This window comes from Onychomys torridus, chromosome 4, assembly GCF_903995425.1.
Source record: "Onychomys torridus chromosome 4, mOncTor1.1, whole genome shotgun sequence".
NCBI lineage: Eukaryota > Metazoa > Chordata > Mammalia > Rodentia > Cricetidae > Onychomys > Onychomys torridus.
This window is the reverse complement of record NC_050446.1, coordinates 21,468,510-21,492,599: the sequence shown is the minus strand read 5'-3', so window position 1 is coordinate 21,492,599 and position 24,090 is coordinate 21,468,510. Positions and strand designations below refer to the sequence as shown.

Below are 24,090 nucleotides of genomic sequence, written 5' to 3'. Positions count from 1 at the left end.
GAACTCATTCAAAGAAAAAAACCAAGGCCCTGTGAGGGGGTGGAGGTTCTTTTGTGCCCAGCCTTAGGTGGTATTTTATGTCCCTTCAAATACTACCCCATCCTTACTGTAGCCAAAAAGAAAAACAAAACAAAATCCTAAGATGAATTTTTGAAGCAATTTAAAATGCAAAGGACTAAGATATTTTTAATTTATTCATTATTAGTTTGTAGATTGGACTTTACTGAGTCTCCAAAATCAGTAAGCCATTTGCAGACAAAGGTGATTGAAATGATGAAGAGCAAGCCAGATGTGGTTCTTTGTTCTTACTAATTTTTTCTTCTTTAAAAGACATCTTTTAGCCAGAGTTCCTATTTCCTATTTAAAGAGGATTATATAGCAAACATGACCAGTGGCTGTAGAGCAAAGAACTTGCCATTATTTTATCACCTGCCAAATATAAATTAGTTCATTATGGTTCCCCCCTGCCAGGCCACCACTTTGCTTACTACCTATCAGACCAATGGGCTACAGCAGGGTAGTTGCTTGTGGCCTAGAGTCCTTCCTAATCAGGGCCTGACAGACCATCTGCCCACCCTTTTTTGCACTGCATGGTAGCTGTTGTGTTTGGGCAGGTTTTGAGGTCCAGGTTTCACCATGAAGTAACTCCCAATAGCTCTTGCTGTCACTGCCACATCTCTGCGGCCTGTGGTGCCTTCCCTCAGGTACACTGAAGCAATTCTGCAAATCTTACTTTGCAATAACCACAAGATACAGAAATTGCATTAGGCTGATTAGATGTCATCATAAGGAGTATTCAGAAAGGTTAGCTGGATTTCGTGAATGTCATAGTTAGGCTAAGATAAAAAATCACTTCGTTAACTTAGAGTGTTTTTTCATTGGTAACACCCTATATTAAGGTGCCATTTATAAACAGTTTATTATTATTTATTAATGTGTGAGGCACTTTATAGAACACAAGATACCAACTTAAATCCATGTATTAAAGATGCACATACATGGTTTAATACGATTTACGTCTTATAATATTCTTTAAAGCAGCCTCCCAGTGTCTCATCCGTTAAACATTTATTACTAATGCATTTTATAACATGCTTTATAATACATTATTGGGGGAAAGTAGCAGCATTTAGTGATTATTTCATAAATAAGAATAAAGCACTTATAAATGGCACCTTAATTTAAAGTGTTACCTTCACATTACCAGATAGCCGCTCACCATCCATCTCATTTCTGCATCTTCTCCAAATGCAGCACTTAATAAAACAGACACTATGTTCTATTTTCCCTTCATCTGATTAAGAGGTTCCTGCATCAGTTCCTCCATCTGCTTTCAGAGGTTGGTAGCTCAGAGGCTTCAGTGTGATATCTGAAGAACCCACACTTTGGATTCAATGCTATTTCTCAAAAGATGGTTAAAAACAAACAACAACAAACAAACAAACAAAAAACAAAACAAACAAACAAACAAACAAACAAACAAAAAACAGAGAACAACCTACCGTGTTGGGAAGAGCTTGCTGCTTGGAGTCTTTGTAAAATTCAATTTTTTGACCAGAAAGAACAATCCAGGAAGTAGACCAGCTTTTCCTTAGGGAAACAAAATAGATAAATGCATCATGAGTAGAAAAGAACATTTGTGAACTGTATCAGGAAATTTGTTGTGAGTGAAGACTGTTTTTAATGGGTTATCCTAAAAGTGTTCTATTTATTTATATCTGTTAAATAGTAGAAAATTCAGATAATAATAATAAACTCTAGAATTTTAAATTTTGTGGCACATAAATAAAAGTTTCTGTCAATCTTCCCAGATGCTCTTTAACTAATCAGTGGCCATATTTTGTATATCCACCCATGTGCCTCCTCATAGTACTGAAGCATTAAAGTAAACATGTTGTAGGCTGCTCCATCTCTGCTCTTTTTCATTGATGTAGCATGTCTCAGAATCGGAAAGACTGACCAGTTCTTTAAATCAAAGTGCTTTTGATACTCACTAGCAATCAAAGAATTACAAATGGGAGCAGTGATGTGCTTTCTCCTCTTTCCCATGAAATTTCCAAGGATTAAAAGAACCAACGTTAAATACATTATCTCACACTTCTAGAGTGCAATTTAACAATATATTTTTTCATAAATTTCCAAAAAATTTATACATAGTTTTTGACTAGACAAGTTTATTCCCACAAATTTAAATTTGTCTCTAAGAAATAGTTCCAGGTTTTCGAGGCTCTGACCATTAAGGTAAATTGCACATTCCTTGGTAATTCTGCTCCTAAAGTATAAAAAACAAACAAACAAACAAAAAACATCAAAAAACAGATATTGCTTAAGAAAATTGCTCACAATAGAAGAGTACATTGAAAGAATGACTCCTGTGTTTGAGAATACTAATGTGGGAAGATTTCAATGTAGCCCATAATATATACTTTGCTCCATGCTATGCAATTTACCTAGGACCATTTTCCCCCAGCTCAGCCCCTTCTGATTATTAATTCCATCCATCAGAAGTCCAAATATTGCTTCCCTCAAAGTACATTCATGACATGTAACATGATGAATTAAAAAAAATACTTCAAAATTTTTCACTTTCATTGCCTTCATTAAAATACAAGCCCCCAGGCAAGAGAAATCATTTCAACATTATTGGGTATTTTCAGAGCCTAGCACAGAGTCCTGGAGAGTCTAGGAGCTAAATGGACATTTATTTAATCAATGATCACTTTGGCCTGGAAAAAAGTCTCGATTGTAGCCATAGTTAAATAAGATGGTGAGATTACAGTTCTCTCCTTCCCTTTGTATTTCTTAGTTTTTCTTATTTCTTCAACTGAACACATGAAAGCTCCTGTAGTTGGAGTATGTGTGTATTAGTGTTGTGAAAGGTTTTCTTTTTTAGGTGGCAAAACTATCAATAAGATTGGGATGCACAAGTTTCCACCCTTCAATTATATTGTTACCTTTTTTTCTCTAGTTTAACCTTTATTTCAACATAATTGTATTGATTTTACAAAAAGCAATGAAGGAAAAGTTTACAAAGAAGCCTTCTTTCAAATAAACAGAAAACCATACAAAATGCATGAATATGACATATCCTTGTGTTCAATGTACACAAGATTTTGTGTGATTTCTTTCCACTTTCCATTTATAATCTAGAGCCTTAATTATAAGTATAGTTTTTATTTAGTATGACTAATGTTGACAAAAAGAATGTGGTTGCTATTATATGCCCAAAGCTTTCCTTTTTAAAAGGTATTTATTTTTATGTGTATTTATGTTTTGCCTGTATGTATGTGTACATGACTTGTGCCTGCAGAACCAGAAAGGGGTGTCAGATTCCAGGGAACTGGAGTTAAGGACAGTGTGAGCCACTACATCAGTGCTGAAAACCAAATGTGGGTCCTCAGGAAGAGCTGCTGGTGTTCCTAACCACTGAGCCATCTCTCCAGCTTCCTGCTGTTTTCTTAACGTTGCACTATTGCATTAAAAAAGAACAGAATAAACAGACATACAAGAAACACATTCAGAATTTCATCATACAACACCACGCTGTCGGACTCCCTTGTCTTCAGATGGGTAGTCAATCAAATTATAAAAAGTCAGAAAGCAAGAGAAAAATTAGCACTTTCTGTCTGGATTAGTGCCTGTTTCTTTTTATAGATAGCAACAGTGCTAAGGTGAATTCAATCATAATAGCCTTCCCTTTTAGCAGTTCACATTATTAGATGACTCTAAAGAGAAGAGTGAGAAACATTGAGCCACTGGTCAAGCCTGGTCATCTCTATCAGTCCTTTTGACCATGTGGGATCAGAGTGTAAAACATTCTAACAGGTGACAGACCCATATTTAATCCACCTGCTGTGCTTCTTTCTCACTATAGTTCCTATCTCCTGGCAGTGTGCTCGCGCACCGTATTTGCTTCCTATCTATAGAAGTTCCTAGAGAAATGGTTCTGGTTTGAATCTGTTTCAGATGTTGATCATTTATAGAACTTGCTGGAAAAACTCTTCTGTTCCTTAAACTTCTAACTGGAGCGGGTTACACAGGAAGCCCATGAAATTCCAGTTACGTCACCATTCTGTCTTAGGACTTTGAACTGTCTCTGCTAGGTTAACTGGAATGACAAACGCTAATGCATAAGAAGGAAGAGCTAGGAAGCTTAGTCATGTGACCATCTGTAATACCTATGTCTGAGGCTGTTATATCTTAGCTTCGTTGGTCTCAAACATCATCTTTATTGTATCCAAATGAAGAGGAAAGCTGCCCCAATAGCTGAGTCCTACAGCTTGAAAATCATTTCTTGTCAAAATAAATAATAAAATACAGCAGATAAATTTAAGACCTCTTTTCACCTCAATTTCTCCCATTGTTTCTTTTAGAAGTATCAGTGACTTAATTATTTTGAGCAACTAGTAAAAGTTTAATTGTCTGGCTAATGTTTGTATTCTTAAGCCAAAAATGATGAAACTACTAATGTCCCCATGTAATAAGATAGAAAACTAGGCTCAGAGAGTTTAGAGGACTTACTTAATACCATATGAGTATTGAAGATCAGGTCAAGTTTCTCTGAAAGTGCACCTTGTAATCTATGTAATCTATGACCTTCACTGGATTTTTAAAGGATGTAAGCAGTGTGAACTTGATTAAGAATATCATCAATGTAAGTTACATAGCCTTGGCTGACTTCCTCAATTTATCAAAACTATTTGTCCTCTGTGAGAATAAGTCATCCATCTGGGCTGTCTTACTAACTACTTTACATAATTCTTTTAAAGAAGATTAGTAGTCTGACCAGTCTCCAGTTAAATCATCTCTATGTCTCACACCTTTCAATAATGGGAGCTATGGTGTTGCTTTGCTTCCTACTCATGGCACAGTTTGCTACCTGGTATTTTACACACATCGTGTACTGGAACCACTTAGCCAACCACAAGTACCTGTTCACACATACTCTGTGCTAATCAATTCCCAAGGCAGTCTAGAAAAGTAAAGATAGTAAGTAAAAGAGAAAAGTAAAGTAGGATGGACCTCCAGGAATTTTGTCACTGATTAGAAGACAGACCCTAAAACATAGAAAGGCACCAGTTCTCTGAGTAACCCTTGCAGGTGGGTGAGGAGTCAGTGTAACTAAGGAGAAAACTGAAGCTTACTGAGACTGTGTCCTACCTAAGGGCACACAGTCACACAGAAGGCATTGAAGGACTTGACACTGAAGCCTACACTCATTCTGAAGGATCAGCCATTTCTGGGGCATGGCCACACCCTCTCCTATTATGGCTGCTCTATGCAGAGCCTCATGTCAGGAGTTAGGAAGGGAGGGCATGCTCTTGGAGAAGCATAAGAACTTCTCCTCCTAGGAGCAGAGCTGCCTGTCCTGCTTGTTCCAGTCTTCTGTACCACCTTCTGCAGAGCAAGTGTGCTCCCACACCAGCGGGAGGCAGCCAAAGCCCCCACATTGGTCCTAACATTGGGACATTGAGAGAATAGTTATCTGTTGTAAACTCACTTGCTCTTCCTCCCTCCCTCCCTCCCTCCCTCCCTCCCTCCCTCCCTCCCTCCCTCCCTCCCTCTCTCTCTCTCTCTCTCTCTCTCTCTTTCTTTCTTTCTTTCATACATGTAACTTAGGAAGTCAGGAGTCAGTACCCCTGGAATGAGCAAGATGCCAAGTCCCCACACAGACTTCTAGGTATACAATGTGGAATTAAAGCAGTCTTTTAGTGCTCAAAATAGATCTAGGAACAGGACATGAAAACATGGTTTGCAGTTTGACAGACAAAATACATGATATCTGATAGGATAAAAGATCCTATAATTACAAAGCCAGAAGAACTAAATTCACATCAGAACAACTGATTTAGATATAAGCAATTGCCAAGGTATTTTAGGCAAGTGGAATACTTCCTATAACTTACTAAAACAAATTGTGAGTTATGAAGTGAAAAAAATGGAAAGTGAAACAAAGCAAAACCAAAACAATAAAAAGCCCCTGACACAGACATCAGCTTGACATTCTACCAAATGGACACCGGATGGCAGCACATAATAGCAGCAGCATATACCTGCTTGGCTGCGTGATGGAAACGGTCCTTAAATATTCATTAGCATTCTAGCAATTTAGGGCCTACAACATGTTCATCTCTCTTAACCTCAAAGCTTTACGCCCGGCACTCCTCCTCATGTTCTTTACTTACACAGCAACAAGCCAAAACAAAACAAAACAAACAAACAAAAAACAGGAAAGTATGTGTGGGATGCTGCCATCAATTTCAGACTCTCTTCAGGTCACCTGCTGTTACCCAACTTGGTTATTCTGGAGTTGATTGGAGTCTGTGCTGTTTTTAATGCAGGGATGAGGGATTTATCCAAGTGCCTCTGAATGATTTACTGTAAAACCCTGCAGACTTCTTAGACCAGAGGGACTGAGAACTTCTGTGTTCTCCCTCATATTCTAAGCTTCTGTAATGTAGCTCTACTAAAAGTTGAGCCAATGAGACAGTAAGTATAAAACAGATTTATGTCAGAGTTCTAAGATGAGAGAGGGAGGGAGGGAGGGAAGAAACGAGGGAGGGAAGGAAGGGGGGGGAGAGAGATTGGGTTTGTGTTATTTTATTGACAAGCTGAGCAGAAAGCACCAAAGAAAATTAAGTTCACATTGGAGGGGACTTTAGTATCATATCCTTAAATAAATAAATAAATAAATAAATAAATAAATAAATAAATAAATGCTGATGATAATGAGTACACACACACAAACACATACACAGTCTAAGTACCCAGCCTGTGATGAATGCAAACACTAGGAAAGATGACCATTGCAACAAATTAGGTTTGTTTTCCTGCTCATTTTCTGTCCATATTCACACAAAGTGTTGTCATGCCCTTCTGAAGGGGAGAGCAAAGTGCGGTGAGATGTACAAAGCTACAGAGGAACCACAGAGGAAAGACGTGCATGCAGAAACATGTGAGATACTGAACTCATATATAAGCACATTGTCAGGTGCCTTTTGTAAAATTAAGCCCTAGGAACTAGAAAACAAAACAAAACAAAACAAACAAACAAAAATAACCCAGAAAACTATTCTTAAGTTATCATGGAGTTTCAGACAAGCCAGGGCTACTTACTGCTTTGAGGAGGAAATTCCCCAAATGAAAAGGGTCCCGGGATTCAGCAGAAAAGCTGAGGCATAATTTCAAGGTTCGTAATTAAAAATTAAAGTCGAATGCTGAATGAATTCTGCTTTCAAGCCTGTCAGTATATCACAAGGGAAATGTGTATAACCTCATTTCAAAATAAGGCTAAGTTTGGGGCCTTTTATGAATGTTAGATGAAGTCAGTAACTTGTCTTTCCTGCCACCTTCTCTTAGTCACATGAGTAATTTTTTTTCCTAATGGAAAAAAGACATAGGAGAGAGAGAAATAGAGACAAATAAAAATGGGAACAAGGAAAGTCAAGATAAAAATGAGGAACAAAGTAAAATGTAGATGACATAGCATGGATTTATAGACAGAAAACTTTGCAGAAGTTTCAAAAGTGCTATTTATTAAATGACAGTGAAGGCTCTCGGGACCAACAGCAGCAGGAAAGAAAAGGACAGATCTTGCTTCTTGGCCTCACGCAACTTAAATCAAGAACAGGCAAACAAGTGTGTTTCAAGCAGGCGGGGGTCACATGCTGGTACAACTACATCTGTAAGACCATGGAGAAAGGAGCAGTTAAGAGAATGACAATTTTACATTTGAAAACCAGGAAATCACCATGAAGCCTATAACCCAATATGACTTAAATACTTAGGTCATGTCACTACCATCAAAACGAACCGTGTGCTTGACCCAAGAAGCAATTATTAATAGTGCTTATTAGCTCATTAAACTTGACTAAAGTGATATAAGATCCTTGATGCATGGGAAACAGCCCACAGAAAATCTCACATAAGCAATATAAATTATGGTAACTAGATGAAATCATTTAATAATCATTGAATGACCCATGTAATAAAGCCTCTATAATTTTTCAAGGTTATGACCAAACTGACCCTTTGGTTAATGCTTATAAAAGTATAGACTTTGGGTAAGCAATAGCAATGTATAGTCAGAATAGTGAGGTTCTGTTTTTTTAGCGTGTGGATATGGGAGAGGGTTCACACCCGTGCTTTCACTCATATGTATTGTAAGCATGTGCATACGTGTGTGTGTGTGTGTGTGTGTGTGTGTGTGTGTGTGTGTGTGTGTGTGTAGATGCTTGCTATTATATGCACCTGCATGGAGGACAGAAGAGGACATTAGATGTCTGTCCTCTGTCACTGTTTTGTTTTGGTTTAGTTGATTGGCAGTGATCTCCTCATATTCATTTGTCTCTAACTCTTCCAGGCATTTTTTTCTGTGGGATTTGGGTATTGGAAGCCAAGATCCTGTGGAAAACACTATTACCCATTCCATCACTTCCCCAGCCCCTAAGATTCATTAGTGGCCATGCAATTTGATCAGGTAATCCAGGATTATAGCTGATCTTTAGAAAATATAAAGAAAAAATGATAATAATTAGGGAGTATACTGCAGTTATAACACTTCTAGTATAAAACTTGACTCAAATTAAATATTAAATAAAAATTAGAGTAGAAATTATTTGGGATGTTGTAGCTCATGAATAGGGCAGGATATTGAGTATATGAAAAATGGTGACTATAGCATTTAAAATATTAAGAGCACGTATATTAAATGTAAAAATAAACTCCACACGTTTAGAGGAGATATTGATAATGTTTAAAACTAACAAAGTATTTTATCTATGATATATTATACATTCTCTCAAACAATAAGAAGACAAGACACTCAACAGATAGTAGTCAAAGCTCATGAATAAGCAATTCTTGAGATGCAGAATCTGAGTGACTCTAGATGAACAATTAAAGTTCCACTCAACTGCAGCACCAATCAGTGAAACAGGAACAAAAGCAGCATCAAGGGAACACTATTGTGGCTATATTTCTGACAATATTAAAAGTAGAATGTTGGATTGGATTGGATTATGGAGAAATAGGATCCCTTCTGCAATACAGGATAAACTTGTGTGAGTTTCTATAGGCATTCAATAGGGCCTGGCAGTGGCACATAGCAGATGTCCAAGCAGTCTTAACTCCTGAGTACAGTTCCCTGAGAGAACACCTATCAGGTTCCAAGGAAACAATTATGTGTGATTTATTATAATATTTTAGATTTGGGAAGAGTTAGAGGAAACTTGGGTGTTTGTGTCAGGGGAACTTGTGAAAATAAGATTTTGTACAAATACATAATGGCAAGTGGGCAGCAATGGGAAGGAAATGCTCTTAATAGATCATAACAGGCATCTTTGCATTAATATTGAATGAACACAGCAAAAAAAAACCCCATGAATTCTTTTTTTAATTATTATATTTGTGTTTTAATTTTACACATCAGCCATGGGTTCTCCTGTCCTCCCCCTCCCACACCCACCCCTACCTTCCCCCCAGCCCCTCCCCTCCATTCCCATCTCCTCCAGGGCCAAGACTCCCCTGGGGATTCAGCTCAATCTGGTAGATTCAGTACAGGCAGGTCCAGTCCCCTCCTTCCAGGCTGAGCAAAGTGTCCCTGTGTAAGTCCAAACAGCCAGCTCATGCACTAAGGACAGATCCAGGTTCCACTGCCTGGATGCCTCCCAAACAGTTCAAGCTATTCAATTGTCTCACTTATCCAGAGGGCCTGATCCAGTTGGGGGCTCCACAGTTTTTGATTCATAATGCATATGTTTCCATTAGTTTGGCTATTGAGATTCTTAATACAAAACTGTTTACATGGCATAGAATACATTAAAGCACACATTACTATAAACAATGATTTTGTTGATTTGTTTTGAATACCACACAGAAAACCAAATAGATGTATGGATAGGGGATTTGAAGACCAGTTAGAGTGTATGTGCACAGGAGATTGATATGAGAGTAGAAGAAAATACGGAATAAAACCACCTAGGGCTCTTGTCCCAGACACAGTATCATAGGGCTGCAAATGAAGGGTATAATCAATTCAGTTCACTGCACCTGGGAGTTATAAAACAATAAAAACTAAAATTTATGGAACTTTAAATGAAAAAAATCTGAAAGAATGCTTGATGGCATGCAGACTGTTTGAGAAGCCAATGGAATAGAGTACACACCGATGCTCATATGAATTGAAACTTCCATCCACACACTGTATACAAGTTCATTAAGTTTTTATGTAAATAAAGCAAATGCACAGTGGCATATACATTGAAACAATGTGCATTGTGTCCATGAGAGTTTTCAGGGAAAGGGGCTGCTCTCTGTCTCTGATGACCTCTACTAGGCATGTGACGATGTTGGCTAATGGAGCACAGATGAGAGTGCTCCAGAGAGCCACCACAGACGGCCATCGCCTTGCTTTCATGGCCCTCCTGTTTTGTATGATGCTAGAGAGTAACACTGACCAGTGTCATTATCATTTCTGGATGCCCGCAAATCATGGAAGAATGGACTGACTGAGCTGGAGTTTCTTGTGTTGGGATAGGGGTGGGGACTCATGTGGCTGGTCAGGTAAAAAAAGAGTCTTGGCCTACTTGCATAGATACAATGCCCCCCCCCATGCCTGAGTTGATGATTGAGGGTTGAGAACTGTAAAAAAGAAGGGTACGCTGGTTCTGCTAGTCAGTCAATGATTCTCACCTGTTGCTCTTTTAAAGTTTGACTGGCATTTCTCCAGGGACAGAGAAGGCTGTGCTGAAAGCTGCTTTACATTTGATCTTGTGCCTCTGGTACTTTTGAGGCAAGGTGGCTGCTAGGCTACTGACAAGAAACTTCTTTGGGGAAGAACCAGCCCTATTTCCGATTTAAAATTTGAAGAACTATTGGAGGCACTGGAAATATGAGTGACACTTCCATTTTACTTCTTTCAAATAAATATAAACACTGTCCACTCCAGCCATTAAACTAAATCATTTTTTATTCTCCAGTGTTAGCCAAAGCATCTTTCTAGTAACATATTGTGTAATGCAATTTACTATTGTCCCATTGTATAGCTAATTAGAATATTTGTCTGTCCTACTTAGTTATAACAATAAAATACTCACAAGTAAATGTCTCTTACTTTGAGTCCCTCCATGCACCTTTATTACTTGCATATTCCATACTATAAAGCTAAATATAGAATACATAATGTAAGAGACAGAAAAAAATTCTAAAGTGAAGAGGACTATTTTAAATCTCCCATATACATAACATAGCAAATGTCTTTCTTAACACAACAACCACCTTGTTTTTTTTTCTTGAATATTTTTGTTGTTCCTGCCCCTCACCCCCGGGAGTTCTTTATTATTTTTAAATTTCCCTCACCTACTTTATGTTCATGGTTTTCTTTTTCTTTCCCTTTTTTCTAAATGATTGTTTTATTTTGAACTACAAATATGGTTCAAATCTTCTATCCTTCATAAAACTTCTCTGGGTATTGCATAGAGATCTTTACATGCTGCAAATGAATTCATTCAACAACCCAATCTGTTAATCCAGAAACCATGTTTCCCTTTTTATGTTTTAAAGATTTCTAGTCCCAAGAGAAGACATCAGCCACTTTTACATTCTGGGCAACACTCTACAATGCAATGCCTTTCTTTGAAAAGTATAATCATTTTAACAATAAGGGTGTCAACAATGGTAACAGAAGGGACTCTTCTAGCTAGGTGTGGGTGGCATTGCTTCTCAAACAGCATCATTGATACAAGCTAAGGGTACAGGAGACTGTGTGATTATGTAACAGAGAGTTGAAGAACTTTCATTACCTTAGTTTCTTTCCTCCATCTGCAATTTTGGCTTTTTGAAGATACCCTTCTTTTTCAACCATCTGCAAGAAGAGTGCATATGTTAACACTGTGACAAACTCCTATGCACTTTAGTATGAATGAACCCAAGCTTTCGAAGCAAGAGTCATTGCAGTGATGGAAGCTTCCAGTCACAGAACTTTATTAATAATACATACAAGACTTATGGGAAGTGCATACAAGATCAAAGTCTTTCCAAGCTTTGCATATCAGACGATAGATTGTGAGGATGTATGTGAATGGATTGTTTGATAGTGATATAGCACCATTCACTTTCCTTTCTGTGTCAGGAAGTCACTTGCTTAAAATACTGACTTCAATGATAGAACAAAGACAATGCACACTCTCCTTAATCTTACCAGAGAAGCTCTTCATTTATGCCATCCCCAAATACATGCCAAGGCCCAAAAAAAGGAAAGAATTCAATGGAACAAGAGATTGAGCCTGATGAATCATGAGAAAATATTTTGATGGCAGCATTTTGACCAGTTAACCAGAGACAATGTAGCAGAGCTCTCATTGACATCTGAGCTATATAACTGCTTTCCTTTTCCCCACTTCTACTATTGGCTTTCATCCTAACACAGCTGAAACTCCCTAAAGGGCATGCAACAATTCACTAGGACACAACAGAGGTGTTCAATAAGTTCCAGGCAAAGTACATACAAGTGAAGATTATAATATGTTGATTCCCAGCAAAGTCAACAAGCTGTTTCAGTTTCTTGGTGGTCTATTTATGCCCTCCTGACTGCCTTGTACATCCTATTCCAGTTCTTGGCCTGTGCTCCACTTAAAAGAGTAGTGTGCAACGCTCATGATCCATCTCTAACAACCAAGGGTCATATTTCCTTAGTGCCACCAGTGGGATCCATATCCTTAAGTATATTTCACCCACTATATCTTCATCTCAGAAATTCATTTATATACAAAACAAAATTTCAACCCATTTTAAAATTCTACCTATATGGCTTTTGTCAGATGGTCTTTCCATCATTTGTTAAATTGTCTTTTAGGTATCCCTTCCCAATTTCCGTTTCCACAGTTTTCTTATCACTCTATTAACACCTATGAGATAATGTAATGACTGGCTTATTTACTTATATCTATATCCATGCTATGAGACCATTGAAAGCAAAAGACTATCCCTTTTATATTCTGTGGGAATCCAGAGTTACACTAACTGGATTGTGTAAACCAATACATAAAAGAATATATATATATATATATATATATATATATATATATATATATATATATGCTATTTACATTTTTAGAGAAAATTGTAAAAATCAAAACCATTCATTGGTGAATGAAAAAGACAATTTGAGTAGTGAGTTGTCTCAAAGAATAACATGGTACTAAATAAAGAATTGTCCGTTGTAAGACTTGCTCTGCTATAGATAATATATATGTGATCTTTCCTTGATTCCTACATTGTTATATTCCTAATACTTACCTTTCAAATACATTTGATATGTTCACTTTTAGTGAATAAACTGTAGGAAATTATTGTAACAGTGACAACTGTGGCAAAATAATTTTCACATAGTTTTAGAAGATGCCTCTTCCTTCAGTACGTTTTCCACAAGTCTAAAACAGTCTGATGGTGTTTTCAGAGTTGATTTTCAGAACCATGGTGTTCACAGTATTATCACTCTATGTTTAGATGTATCTCATCATGTGTTTTGACCACCTCCTTGTTCTATGTATACTGTCCATCTCTTTGGTAACAGAGAATTTTGTTATCATCTAAATCCCATACAAGTTTAACTCTAGGCATCACTGGTCTCTATACATGTTAGAAACAAAGACACTTTAAGTAGCTATTAGCATCACAGAGGAAGTCCCTTCCTTAATTCACTGCTTTGTTTAAACTTCTTAGGAAGATTCAAAGTTACAAAAATCCTGAAATGTCTTATATTAAAAGCTACAAAACCCTTTCAATACATTCATAAATTCTCAGCTAAGATAATTGCCTTCTCAGAAATATTCCATGCAAGACTCACAATTGATGATGACTATTCTCCATAAAGAGAAAGGTGAAAAGATAATATTAATGTCCTTATAGGAAGAGATCAATGAAACATGTTTGAGGTAGGGTATACAAAGGCCTCTCCCCAGCCAGACCTTTCTCAGGTCACTTGAAATGGGTAGCCAAAGGCTTTTCATGTTGGGATTCAGTAATCATGGTATCTCTACCATCAATGGCAGAACAATTTTCCAAGGGCACTGGTCAATATTATGAAGTCTTCAGGAATGACCTTCTAGTAATCCTGGGAGATCAATGAAGGAAAGCTAAATAGCTAGTTAGGTATTAACTTTCAAATTCTCACATATCTTACAGACCATAGGAAGATCCTAAGAACTGTAACTCTGAAGTATTTTCTGCTTTTAATTCACTTAGTACCACCATGAACAGTTATACATAGTTAAGTGTATGGTCCATACACATTATATATCTAAATGTGTGATGTGCGTGGTGGTATTATGTTCTGCAAAATATTGTGCACCATAATAAACTTATCTGGGGTCAGAGAACAGAACAGCTACTAGATATAGAGGCCAGAAAATGGTGGTACACATGCCTTTAATCCTAGCATTCCAGAGGCAGAGATCCACCTGGATCCTTGTGAGTTTAAGGCCACACTTGAAACAGCCAGGCATGGTAACAAGAGCCTTTAATCCCAGGAAGTGATGGCAGAAAGCAGAAAGGTATAAAAGGCATGAAAACCAGGAACTAGAGCCTGGTTAAGCTTTTAGACTTTTAGCAGAAGTTCAGATAAGATTCATTCTGGATGAGGACTCAGAGGCTTCCAGTATGAGGAAAAAGGATCAGGTGAGAAATTGGCAAAGTGAGGTGGCTGTAGCTTGCTCTGTCTCTCTGATCTTCCAGTGTTCACCCCAATACCTGGCTCAGGTGTGTTTTTATTAATAAGACCATTTAAGATTCGTGTTACAGATTTGTATGTGCTTGAGCTTTACACTCAGTTCTTACCATCTCTCAAACACACACTCCTGCTTCCAGGATTAGCAGTTACTCTCTATACACTGTTTCTCTTCTATTCTTAATGCACACTTAAGCCCTCAGCAAAGTTTCGATTCATGGTCTTCCATTCTCTTGAATAGCCACTATGCATGAACAAAAGTTGCTGGATTTACCAGACCAGCCTGATAGCACTGCAGCTTCACCTCCTATGGGCTCACATTAAGGCATCCCTTCCTTCTTGTGGACTGATAACACCCTTTTGCTCCTCTGAGACTCTGGACATCCTTCAACCTGGACCAATAAATTCCAATTGACTTCTTACACTGTTCATGTGCCACACTGGCAAGGAAGGCTTCCATAGGTAAACTTAATTATGTGAATATCTAAGGGATTGTCATTGTACATTGGAATTTCCCATGTTCTGTATATCAAGAAGAAGCCATTCTGAGAGGCTTAGACTGAATGGGAAGAGGTATTAGGGTAAAATGAAGATTGCTATGGATTGTACATCTGGGTTTATATATGGTACTTTATTAATTGTTTTCATAGTCACATGGCCTGAAAGAGCAATGATCTATAAATTTCAATTTATAGTTCGGACATCTGGAGCTCAGATTGTCTTGTCTTTAGTGATTTGCCAAGTTAATACAGGCTTTAAATTTAAGTTTAGGATTCCTCCCATGCCAAACTGAAATTCATTAAAGGAATCACAGCACCCAAATGATGTATACTTAAGAAATATCAGCCAGTCTTTAGATGCTAAATGCGGTTTTTGGAGCTATTTTTTCAATGCCGGCTAGAATCCCTATTTAACATTGCATGGCAGGAAAGATCAGCAGTTTGTCCAGGCTGGATGCCAGCCAGTCTGCCAGCACTGAGGAAATGCTTCAGCAGCATCCTGTGTGCTGAGACACAGCTGAGGAGAACCAATGGCAGTAGAATTTCAAGATGGAACCTGTTTATAAACCTAGGATGGACATGACAGACAGGGCAGGAGAGAAGAGAACTTTTGATTGATGATTGGTTACAAGTGTAACAAACTTGAGTCTATAATCTCTCCAGCAGACAATGCAGGTTTTTTGTTTTGTTTTGTTTTCACATGAATGTCTCATGTGACCAGACACAAATGCAAACAATAGGTTCATCTGTCTATAATGGTACACCGAGCAATTTTGCTTAAAATAAACTGGACTAAATTAGGAACTTTCAAGCAATTTGATTGAGAACTTGGCTTTTGACCACAGAGCTTCTTTTGCTTTATAGTGTTTGTTTTGATGATGGTTTCATCGTTTACTGTTTACTCTCCCTCCTTTGTTCTTAGTCTGTGCTTGTTGACAGCCGCTGACACCATTTTCAGCTTCTTAGGTCATCTGGTATAGAAATCCAGTGTTTTAAGTAGTGAGAGTCAGAATAGCCCCTGTCCCCATATTTTGTGAGGAAGCACCAATAGGTCTCTACCAACATGGATGCTATTGGCAAATAGGATTTTCTTCTGGTCCCATAAGACTGAGATAGGACTCATTCTGAAGCTGGGATGACCTCTCTGAAAGGAGGTTTCATGATGTGAATCATGACTGACCTGAGGAAAGTTTATATCATTACTCCACACCCACAGCCCTGGACCACTGTAATTCTCAAACATCTAGCATTCATTTATTTTCCTACTTAATAATAAGGTGGCTAATAAAGTTTTAATGGTTCACAGGATTTTGCTGATAATCCTGTTTACTGATTTCTATTAAAAAATCAAATGAGAACATGTTTTGTCACATCATTTTATACCATCTTGTGCTTCTTTTTCCTTCTGTAATCACCTTATACTTTTCTCCTATACTCGGAAAAAGACTTTTTTGTCTTTTTATGTGTGTGCTTGTGCTTTCTTTTTCTTGACATTTTTCTCAAGTTACACTGTCATACTAATCTTGATTGTTAACTTGAATTGGATTTAGGAATGACTATGAGATTACTCAAGCACACCGCTGGGTGTGACTGTGCAGGCATTTCTAAAGGCATTAAGACATTAATTCAGATTTTAATACACTATTGGGAAGTAGTGGAGCTGTGGGAGGTGGTTCCTGGCTAAAGGAAGTGGGTCAATGGCAGAGAGCAAGAGGGTGTGGGGGATGGAGAATGGGAGAGATGGGGGCGAGAGAGGTTGGAGAGGCTCTTGGAGACTATGTTTTACTTGCTCCCCTCTTGTTGGTGTTCTGGCCTTCTTGTTCTCTATGAACTGAAGAACTTCTACCGCACATTCCTGTTGCCACTGAAGGCCACCAACCTGAGACTTAGCACTTTGTAGGAAGTGAAGTGTACCCTTGGGTATTTTCTTTCTTGTATTTTTTTTTTTTTTATCATAACAGCAAGAGAGCTAACAGACACATATTCATGCTCACAAACACACACATGCAAATACACATACTTTCACACACACAGTCTCACATACATATACATTCACGCTCCCCACCACACAGAAACACACACACACTCTATCTCTATCTCTGTCTCTGTCTCTCACTGCTTCTTCCCTGAGACTCATTGTTTTCTTTTCAGCATATCACAGTTTCTATATGTCATCTGTATTTGATCTGCTGACAGTGTGTGTAGGTTTGTAGTGGACATCAGGTATTAAGAGAAACCTCTTTCCTTGAGGACTATTTTAAAAGTTATTACACAATATATTCTAATCATATTCTTTACCCTCCCCCAAGTACTCCAAGATCCTCCCACATCCCATCCGCCAAGACTCATGTTCTTTCTCTCAAACACACACACACACACACACACACACACACACACACACACACACACATGCAAATACACACAGACACCAAAAGTGAGCAAAAGCATGGAGTCCATTTTGTTGTGGCCAAATAATCCTGAGCATAGGCCTGGTTAATATACCCACTGTCATTCCATTGATGGAAACTGATTTTCTCTTCCTCAACAGTTATCAATTGCAAATAGTTTCTTGGGTAGTGGTGCAGCTTTGTGTCCACTTAGCCTTCTCAATGTTGGAATGTTGTCTGGTTTGAACTTGGGAAGGTCTTGGATGTGATGTCACGGTCTCTGTGAGTTCATGCATGCATTTGCTATGTCCTTAAAGTCACACATTACCTCTGGCTCTTACAGTATTTCCACCTGTTTTTTCTGTATAGATGCCTGATTGGATTTAGGGCTCACTCTATGGGAGTTCATGCCTGTTACTGTAATTCTGGCCGGGAACCTGTGGCTGTGTCAGTTATTTTTGATGCTGTAATAAAGTATCATGACCTAGGCAACTTATGCAAGAAAGAGCTTGGCTTATTGTTCCAGAAGGAGAGCCAATAATGGTGAGGAGGGGTGGTAGCAGTTGTCAAGACTGGAAATAAACAGATCTTCAACCACAAACACAAAGCATAGAGAGAGCAAACTCAAAGTGGGATGACACTATGAACATTCAGCATCTACCTCCAGTGTTGTACCTTGTCCTCGTTCATTACCACCAACTAGGGACCAAGTGTTCAAACGTTTGCCTCTATGTAGACATTTTTATTCAGACCACCACAGGAGCTCATATGCCCTAAGATGAGCTTATCATTATTGTTTTGCTAAATAGACAAATGCCTTATGTATACATAAATGTTTCACATCCATAGATTAGTAAAGCTCTAAGTTGCCATTGGAAAAGTGTCTGTGCAGAGGAGAATAGTCAATGCAGACTCACATCTGAGTAAACAGCAGAGAATATGTAAATCAGCATTATATCATGGAATATGGGCATGGAAGATGGGCACAGGAGTTCTTCTCCCTATCTGGGGAGCAATTGACTGTTGATTGTTAAGTTGGGGAGAGACCCTTTTCCTTAGGAGTGTGTAGTCCACAGTAGGGTGACCAGGTTCTACTGGCCCTACACCTGTGCATGTGAGGCCAGCATAACTGGATATGGTGAGTTATAAATAAAAGAGAGAGAGAACATAATATGGGAAGGACCCATGAGGGTTTCTCTGAAGGATGATGCTTTCAGATACAAGTGCTTACCTCATGCAAACACATAATACATTGTATGTTCATACATGTAAACTCTCAAGTTGGATGCAGTGATTACATTAAAAAAGTCAAACAAAAGCAGTTCTGTGCATCACACATTTGCAAAACCCAGTGAACAGCTTTGCATTCCTAAAGGATTTCCTGACGCATGGCACAGTGGCTAATGCCCATACCTCAGCACTTAGAGACACAGGCAGGAAGAACAACCCACAAGTTTCAAGGCTAGCCTGGTATACATAGGGATATGTAGCCCAGGTAAGCCAGGGCTCCATCACTGTGGGAGCTTGACTCAACTAAACGATAACAAAGCAACAAAAGACAAGCAGCAACCAGCCAAAAATTAAAAAAACAGAAATCCAGAACTCTTGAGAAGCTGATCGAGCTTCATGGTCTGGCTTGGGGTGATTCTTACTGCCATGCTTCCTTGCTCTCTCTAGTGTGGTGTGGAGTGTGCCTTCATGCAGTGACCCTGTCCCATTTGTCTCACTTGAGGGGTTTGGTATCATGTCTGCCTTTAGGGTTCTTGAACTGTTTTCTAAACACTGGGCTTGGTGAACCATATGTTATGTTTTGCCAAGCTATCCTCCCCACTCTTATTAACCCACTGTGTACTTCATGGGCAATGCTGTCCTTGTGTTGCTGAGTTATTTACCATTAACTCACCAAAAAGTCATTTTGAAAATGACAGTATAGCATCCTATGGTTCAACTTTCCCCTGAACTTTATTCCTGAGCCTTTCATCCTGAAGCCAGCATGTCTCATTTATTCACCACCAAGAAATCCAGTTTCTGTGTAGGAGAGGGGCTTAGGAGGGACCACACTGTATCCGAAGAACTTCAGTCTTCAGGTGGCTCTTCTTGTAATTCAACTCTCAATAGACTCCCTCGGAAATTTCTGTTGCTCTGTCTTTGCTTCCAATGTTACTTGTTTTGTGACCATCATTGAAGTTCACAGAGGATGATCTTTCTTCCCCATTGCTGTGTGAGCCACTTATTACTATAATGCATTTGTGTTATAACCTAATTTCACTTTGGGCAGCTGTGAAGAGAGAATTGCTCAATCCTAGTTGTCTTTGTTGATGCATGTGCACTCTCCTCTAGAATTAAATAAATGACAAGTGGGGACATGGCCGGGAGACACAATTTAACTAGTATCCATTTTCATGGATTCTAGAATTCTTCCTATTACCTCACACTTCTTCACCTGAGGACTGCTTCCTCTAATCATGCTCTGTGACTCTTTACTTTTGATGATTATAGTCTAGCCAGTATGTGATTTTTGTTTGTTATTTTGAGACATGGGGTACATGATCCTGGTTGGCTGCTATTCTGGAACTCTCTATGTAGACCAGGCTGGTCTTGAACTTGCAGACCTCCTGTTTCTACCTCCTGAGTGTATTCAGGCAGGTACCACCATGCCTATCTCATCATAGTATTCTTGCAGGTTTTTCAAATACAGTTGAAATAAACCTGTTCTATCTCTAGGCCATTGCATGTACTGTTTTTCTTTTCCTTAAAAACTTTCTTTCTTTCTTTCTTTCTTCCTTTCTTCCTTCCTTCCTCCCTCCCTCCCTCCCTCCCTCCCTTTTTTCCTTCCTTCTTCCTGTTCCCATTCTTGGTTTCTGCAGTTCTACTTATGGTGTAAATCTCATTTTAAGTGACATTTTCAAAGTGTGATTGATTGTATGCCTACTGACTTCAGGATACGTCTTTCCTCTCCCACAGATATGAGTGCAGAATGATGTCTTTCTTTGATCATTGGTGCTTCTGCTTATCTGTAGTCTGAACATTTCTCCAGGAAAGGCCATGACTTGCTAATCTCTCATCAGATTCCCAGAGCCTAACACACTTCCTGAATGAGCATGGCCTAGACAAATACATGAATCAAAAAGCAGACTCCTGCTTAAGAAAATGAAAGAAATATTTAATTTGAAATGGTTTCTAATAGGCAGATTCAACTATATAATTTATTATTGCCTTGAATATTGAGAGGATTTAAAAAAAAAAAACAACTAATTCTAACTTACAAAAACATTCTGAAAGATTGAAGAGGTGTTTTTTGTTTGTTTGTTTTGTTTTTCTGTTTTTGTTTGTTTTGTTTTGTTTTCCACTTAGAGAAAACCTAGCCTGGTCAATAGAATTATTCCCACGGAGTGACTATGCTTTTTTCTTTAAAATAAGAAAGTACAATATCTTATAATGTCTTTCATCCTCAAAGCCCCCACAAGAATTGATTAATCCACAAAATGATATTGTGCTTCCTGAGCTATGCCCTCAAAATCTTCCTTGCTCAGGAGAAAGTAGATGATTCTCTAAATCTCGCCACAGGCTTTCGACTCCTGCAGGGTTATCCAGACATGCCTTACAATGTTTCAATACAAATAAAGAAGGTAAAGATTTAACACACTATAATCAGGGTTACTTTTCTTGAATTTTTAGGGGAAAAGGAAAAATGTCTTGAAAATAAATGGGTCTCATGAACAGCTGTAATGTGGAATATATTAATAGGAGGTCAAGAAATAAATGCACAGGAGTGCATTGAAGGTTTGTGTCATGGTGTTTCATGTTTAAAGCTGCTGCTTCATCACTGTGTTGAGCAATCACACACTTCTCTGCTGTGATCCCAGCCTCTTCCATGGAAGCCCTGTGATCTGCATCTGGGTGGCATTAATGCTGCACTTCTTCCTGAACTGGGGCCACTGTGAGCATTTTTAGACTCCAATTAGCAATGTTTCAAAGGTAACAGTCAAAACAAATGTGTTGTTCTTTTAATTATTCATGTAGATCACAATTGGCTTTATCAAAGGGAACTGTAAAAAAATAATTCATGGTTCATAGTTCCCAAAAAGAAAACCCACCCAATGGAGCATCTGCAATAGCAGTTTCATTTTTATAAATAAAACATTTCACTCCAAAAAGGAGTAGACCTAATACACAATTTGAAAAGCTGTAACCCAAACTGTAGTCTCATGATTTTTAAAAATATTTAGGGGAATTTTTGAATATGAGATAAAAGAAGTGAGATTTACATTACAGCCAGTTTTTTTTAAACTTTTTTTTAAAAAAATTATTTATTATATATAGTGTTCTGTCTGCATGTATGCCTTTATGCCAGAGGAGGGCACCAGATCTCATTACAAATGGTTGTGAACCACCATGTGGTTGCTGGGAATTGAACTCACTGGGAAGAACAGCCAGTGCTCTTAACCTCTGAGCCATCTCTCCAGCCCCCCTCCCCCCCCAGTTTTTTTCTTAAATAAATATGCATGAGATAATCCATATCATTAAAACAATAAACATAAGTAGTAATATCAACTCAAGGGCTTTAAATAATTACTCCAAACTATTTTGGTCCATTGTTTCATACATGGCAGCTTGTCTTGATAGATGCTGATGACAGATAGCTGTGGATGACTTGGCTGACATCCTGAGGCGTGGAGGCAAGAGGGAGAGAGGGAGAGAGGGAGAGAGAAAAGCAGAGGCAGGTTGTGGGAAAAGAAATGATGAAGGGAATGTAAGTTCAAGTTAGTCAGATTTAAAGCAAACCCAGTGGGTCCTGGAGAAGAATGTCTTCGTGGGTGGTAATGGAGAGTTGAAAATTTACAGATTTGCCTTTTGAACAAGCCAGTGGCTCATTCATCATTACGCTTCCTAACAGCCAAGTCACCAGATGAGGACTACATGACTGATGGCATTTCCGCCTTTAAATACAAGGAAGAAACTCAATTCATTAGAAGCCAGAAACAAAAAGGTGAATGCTCCCTGAGACCAGAAGACTGAGCACGTGAAGTGTATACTCAGAGAGAAAACTGGGCAAGGAGGGCCAATAGTACCAGGAAGCAATTGAATTGACAATTTAAAAAGTTTGTGGAAGTAGTGGCTATGTGTAGTTGTGTGTATGTGGAGATGATGGGGTAGGGGGACTATAGATTTCGAGTGTTTACAAACTAAAATTTTACTTTTAAGAGTATCTGTTTTGTGCCCGGCGGTGGTGGTGCATGCCTTTAATCCCAGCACTCAGGAGGCAGAGGCAGGAGGATTTCTGTGAGTTCGAGGCTAGCCTGGGCTACAGAGTGAATTCCAGGAAAGGCTCCAAAGCTACACAGAGAAACCTTTTCTCAAAAAAAAAAAAAAAGTATTGGTTTTACTTAGATTTAATATTTCTCTTCAATATCACCTTCAAAGGTAACTTATTTTCTTTCTTTTTAAATGGAAACTGCAGAGATCACACAGTTCACCATGTTAGTTAATAAAAATATAACTTTAATATAAGGAAGGTAAACTATAAAAACTATTTCTGAATATTCTAATGATTTATCTAAACTTGGGTTATGCTTGATATGTAGGCATGACTGTGAAATTGAAAATTGGGTAATAGTTATTGATTAAATTTGAAAATAATCATAATTTGAATTTTTAAATTTCATAATTCACAGAGATAGTGTATGTAAAAATTTGGGACATTTCAATGGGAGAATTAGGACACTCAAACATAATTTCACAGACATTTGTGTATTTACATATGTACAAATATGGACAAATATATGTATTGTATATATATATATATACATATATGTATGCATAAATAATTATTTGTATATATTTATTTTCCTATTCATCATGTGGCTACAATGTGACAAATTCTATACTAGGTCCTAATAGTGAAATAGTAAATCATGCATAACCCTCTCTTCATATAAGTTATAAATCAGTAAGGGAGATGGAAAAGGAAGTAGGCAATTTTAGTGTTACACATCTGGGACAGAGACAAGTCCCAGTTGCTCTTAGAAAGCAGATTACACAAGGTCAAACTACTTCAAATTTGAGAAATCAAAGAAATAGTTTCCATAGAAAACGTAAAGCTCAGAACTGAAAATTTTGGAAACAAAATATGTAAATACATCAAATTACAATATTGAAAAGATTGAGCTCTATTTGAATAATGAGCATATATTTATTATTATTTTCAACCATTGCTCTCATCATCCCTTAATATCTTGTTATATCAGTTGGCAAACATGTCTTTCCAGAACGAACAATAATGCCAAAAGTATTGTAAGTGGGAACATGACATAAAAAAGAGAACAAAGTCATGGCCTCTCACTTCCAGGCATTTACAGTCCAACTACAGCACAAGTCTATTAGCCATGAAATAAGAGTGGACAGTGTAACAGTATTTGAACATGTGATAGCATGAAAGCACCATGATTACCACAGAAAAGTCAAACTCCTTCAGGCT

At 38.0% G+C, this 24,090-nt stretch overlaps 1 protein-coding gene across 2 annotated transcripts in view; it reads right to left on the bottom strand.

Annotated features, from left to right (window-relative positions):
• Arhgap15 (Rho GTPase activating protein 15) overlaps positions 1-24,090 on the bottom strand; it is a 606,350-nt gene that overhangs the window by 505,910 nt on the left and 76,350 nt on the right. For both annotated transcript variants that reach the window (XM_036185140.1, XM_036185141.1), the window contains exons 4-5: positions 11,802-11,863; positions 1,503-1,590 (exon numbers count right to left, since the gene is read on the bottom strand). In XM_036185140.1, the coding sequence (XP_036041033.1) occupies positions 1,503-1,590; positions 11,802-11,863 (150 nt within the window). The remainder of the gene's footprint in view (positions 1-1,502; positions 1,591-11,801; positions 11,864-24,090) is intronic.